Source organism: Zophobas morio, unplaced genomic scaffold (assembly GCF_036711695.1).
Source record: "Zophobas morio isolate AGI-343-1 ecotype UQ-CSIRO unplaced genomic scaffold, CSIRO_AGI_Zmor_V1 ptg000030l, whole genome shotgun sequence".
NCBI lineage: Eukaryota > Metazoa > Arthropoda > Insecta > Coleoptera > Tenebrionidae > Zophobas > Zophobas morio.
The window spans coordinates 13,574,661-13,579,282 of NW_026972135.1; the positions used below are offsets into that span (position 1 = coordinate 13,574,661).

At 37.3% G+C, this 4,622-nt stretch overlaps 1 protein-coding gene across 1 annotated transcript; it reads left to right on the forward strand.

The window, feature by feature from the left end:
* The first annotated feature begins 413 nt into the window (after nt 1-413).
* On the forward strand, nt 414-3,879 carry LOC135138618 (ATP-binding cassette sub-family C member 4-like). Its single transcript, XM_064068596.1, has 5 exons — nt 414-850; nt 898-2,588; nt 2,637-2,867; nt 2,918-3,673; nt 3,716-3,879. Exons 1-5 carry the CDS (start codon nt 414-416, stop codon nt 3,877-3,879), a joined length of 3,279 nt encoding a protein of 1,092 aa, XP_063924666.1.
* Nucleotides 3,880-4,622: the final 743 nt, after the last annotated feature.

A 4,622-nucleotide genomic window follows, 5' to 3' on the forward strand; every position in this document is an offset into this window, starting at 1 on the left:
TCATAAAAGGTTTAAAAAAAGACTTAAACGAAGACGATCTTTACTCAACGCTGAAACAACACCAATCTAAAAATCTTGGTGACAGACTCCAGGAAAAATGGCTGCGTGAAAAAAGTGCATCAAAAACACCTTCTTTACGAAGGGTTATAATTCAAACTTTTGGCTTGGAATTTGTAATTAAGGGAATATTTTATCTACCAGTTGACATGATTATTTTGTAAGCATCCAATTCTAGTTGCTCTATTTATAATTAACTTGACTTCAGTATCTGTCAGCCGTTTCTATTATCAAAATTCCTGGACTGTTTTACAAGAGAAGACAACTTACAAACAAACGACACCTACATTTACGCTGGTCTCATAACCCTCTTAGTTTTTTTTCGTGCCATATCTTTCAATTTCCTCTTGATGGAAATGACAGTTTTAGGAATGAAAATGAGAATTGCTTGCTCCAGTCTCATCTACCGAAACATACTAACAGTACGAAAAAGAGCAACCTCGGACTTGACAATGGGACAAATGGTTAATTTATTATCCAACGACGTGGGAAAATTTGACGACGCGTTCACTTTTTTCCAGTATATGTGGATAGCACCTCTGGAAATCGCAGTCGGTGTTGTATACATGGACGTGAAACTCGGACATACGGCACTTGTTGGTGTTGTATTTTTAACCTTGTGTTTACTTTTCCAAACGTACATTTCGAAAAAAATTTTTCAAAAAAGAAGACAAATCGCTCTAAAAACTGACAAGAGGGTTTGCTTAGTAAACGACGTCGTTTCTGGAATACGAGCAATAAAAATGTACGCTTGGGAGGATTATTTTATCGAAGTAATTGAAAAAGCTCGGAGGTAAGCATATCAAAATTGTAAATTACAAACTATCAATTTATTTCCAGTGCTGAATTAAAAAAAGTTACTACAGCAAATTACTACCGATTAGGTATAAACTCGTTCAAGTTATTCTCAACACCCGTGAGTGTGTTTCTTGGAATAATAACCTTAATGGTTACTAAATCACCTATAACCCCGCAATATCTGTACACAATGGAAACTATGTACGAATCTCTAGCGCTTTCAGTAATAATACTAGTACCAGTGTCTTTAGTTCGTGTGTCTGAAGTCAGTGTTTCGATTGAAAGAATCCAAGAATTTTTATTGAAAACAGATACAACGTCGGAGGTTTGCACACACCTAGATGTCAAAACACACCACCAAACGAGTTTTTTGAGATGCTATAATATTTTCCAAGAAGGACCACACTGTATTAGTCTTCGTAACGTAAGTGCTAAATGGCATTCCTCGTCCCAACGTAACGTTCTAAGCAATATCACTTTCACTGCTCACTTTTGTGACCTTATTGGTGTTGTTGGTCCTGCTGGAGGTGGCAAAACAACGTTACTTCAAGCTATTTTAAAGGAAATTCAAACGTGTGGAGGCACCATGGACATTCATGGTACTATATCGTACGCGTCCCAAGAACCGTGGATTTTTTCCGGAAGCATTCGCCAGAATATTTTGTTTGGAGAAGATCTAGACGTGGAGAAGTACCACGTGGTGGTCCAGATCTGTTGCTTAGAACACGACATTTTCTCTTTGCCACAAGGTGATGGTACTATTGTTGGAGAAAGAGGAGCTATGTTGAGTGGGGGACAAAAAGCTAGGATCAATTTAGCTAGAGCGATATACAGAGAAGCTGATATTTATCTCTTGGATGATCCGTTGTCAGCTGTTGATGTTCATGTGGCTAGACAAATTTTTGACAATTGTATTTTAAACTATCTAAAAACGAAATGTGTGGTACTAGTTACACACCAAGCACGGTATCTTCAAACTGCCACTAAAATCTACGTTTTGGAAGACGGTAAAATTCGAGATTGTGGAAAATATGGAAAAGTTGTGGGTTTGAAAGACACATTTGTGGACGAAAATGAAACGACTGGAGCTTTATCACAAGCTCTAGCTCCTTTGAAGCAACACAATGATTTAGAAGAATTCAAGGAACACAGAAGTAGTGGAAGAAACAGTGTCAATATTTACAAACGGTACTGCTTATCTGCTGGTCACTGGACTTTCACAATATTGGTACTTCTCTTGCTTGTTTTATTACAAACACTCGTAAATGCTTGCGACTATTTTCTCAGTCTTTGGGTAAACGTTAAAAATCTAATGGAACATCAGAAAAAGCTACACTTCTTTGAATTATATATCATTATCCTCGGGAGTATAATTATCACCGCTTTTTGTACTGTTTGGTTGATAGTTCGATACAACATTAATGTTTCGAAGAACTTACACCAACATCTTTTATCTAGAACTATTCACAACACCATAGCGTTCTTCAACCAGAACTCGTCTGGTCGAATTTTAAACAGATTTACCAAAGACATGGGTTGTACTGACGAAATGTTGCCAATGGCAGTAATGAATGTCTTGACTGGATTGCTTCTGGTATTCGGAAGTATCGTGCTTGTGTCTCTTACAAACTACTGGGTTATACTTATATCACTTACTTTAGTTTTAATTACATGTTTGTGTGCTTTTGTGTTTCAAGCAACAAACAGAAATTTGAAAAGAACAGAAGGAACTAGTAAGTGACAATTCTATAATCTTCCGTAATTAAAATGTCAATCTTCAGCCAAAAGCCACGTTTTGGCCCACGTAACTGCAACAGTGCAGGGTCTTGCAACTATTAGAGCGTCCGGGGCACAAGAAGTGTTATCTCGGGAGTTTGACAAACACCAAGAGCTTCATACTTCAGCTTCATACCTGTTAACAGCGCTATATTGTGCTCTTGGATTCTGGACTGATCTTCTAAGTGCTATTTACGTCGGAGTTGTGACATTTGGTTTTCTGTTAATCCCAAACGGTGAGTGTGTAAGTTTTACCTTTTTTAGAAATAATTTATCAATGTTGAAGATGCCTCTGCTGGATTTATTGGACTTGCAATAACTCAAGCGACCGCTTTAGTAGGACTATTTCAATACCTAATAAAAGTGTGGGCGGAAGTTGAAATTCATATGACTTCTGTTGAACGAGTGCTAGAATATATTGACCTCCCTACTGAACCCGATAATGGTAATTTAATCCCTCCACCATCCTGGCCACTGGCAGGGAATATCACTTTAGACACCATTAGCATGAAATATTTGCCAAATCAGAACTACGCCCTTAAAAGACTATGTGTTCAAATTCAAGCAGGACAAAAGATTGGCATTGTTGGTCGCACTGGAGCTGGAAAGTCGTCGTTAATTTCCGCTTTGTTCCGACTATTCGATTTTGAAGGAGCCATCTTTATTGACGGGATTGACACTAAATGTCTACCATTAAAACACCTTCGTTCCAACATTTCAATTATACCCCAAGACCCAATACTTTTCTCAGGAAGTCTCCGACGAAACATAGATCCTTGGAATAAATATCCCGATTCTAAAATCTGGTCAGCTTTAGAAGAATTTAATTTAAAACAGACGGTGTCCAGTTTACCGTTAGGACTGGACATGGTAATTGCAGAAGGCGGTTCTAATTTTAGTGTTGGCCAAAAGCAACTACTTTGTTTGTTGCGTTCGGTACTTCAAAATAATAAGATAGTAGTTTTGGACGAAGCCACAGCTAACGTGGATTTGAAAACAGACGAGGTCATACAGGACATTATAAGAAAAAAGTTTGCTGGCAGTACTGTGCTAACGATTGCACATCGATTGAATACTGTTGCAGACTCAGACAAAATTTTGGTACTAGAAGATGGGAAGATCGTCGAATTTGATGATCCACTTGTCTTGTTGCAAAATCCAGAGGGCGCTTTCTATAGGTATGCCAAAGAAAACGGTTTAAGGGTTACTCGAGACGCAATTGTTGCTACTAAATCTGTAAAGAATTAAGATATTGTACAAAGTGACTGCCTTTAAATTTAAGTTTGCAGGTTTAAATAAATAAATGTAAGTAATTGTGTTGTGTGTATTTTGTTAAAAAAAAATGGTGCCCGAGGCCGATTTTAGTCCTCTAATGAAACTGAATGAGAATAATACTGTAAGTGAAAACGATACCAGCTACTTGAAAAACCATAGGTCTTCCAAGTTCGAAGAGTCCGGCGGCAGTAAAGATGGGTACATTTTTAGACACAACTTTCGTGAATTCGTACAACTCTTGCCTGTCTTGATTACTCGTATTTCTTAGACGCCACCTAAGATCATACGTTAGTAGTACAGTTCTTTTTCCTTCTTGGACGACATAGTCACACATAAGCAACAAATTTATAGTATAGATCTAGAACAAATTCTCTCGTAGTTGAAAGTAACTTGACAAAAATTTAACTTTACTTACTACTTTAGTTGCAACGTACGTTATGCTCCAGGCTGATCTGACGGGATTATTGTTAGTAAATTCGTCTTCTTCGGGATAGTACATTAGCTCTATAGTATATAATATAGACACCGTTGTAGATATAACCATGAAAACAACAGGCCATCCAAACATATCGCTAAAATTATCTACTGTTTTCTTTAAAACCACTATTTCTCTTTCCAGACTTTTCACAAACTGTAACGAAATGGCGTTTTTGTTTCCCATAGCTAACAAAACTTTATTAAATTCCTGGTAACGTTTAAGAAACATTCTTATCACA

Coding starts and splice junctions, on each gene's coding strand:
- LOC135138618 (XM_064068596.1), top strand. CDS start 414: ATGACAGTTTTAGGAATGAAAATGAGAATTGCTTGCTCCAGTCTCATC. Junction 2,589..2,636: donor GAAAAGAACAGAAGGAACTA/GTAAGTGACAAT, acceptor GTCAATCTTCAG/CCAAAAGCCACGTTTTGGCC. Junction 2,868..2,917: donor TTTTCTGTTAATCCCAAACG/GTGAGTGTGTAA, acceptor TCAATGTTGAAG/ATGCCTCTGCTGGATTTATT.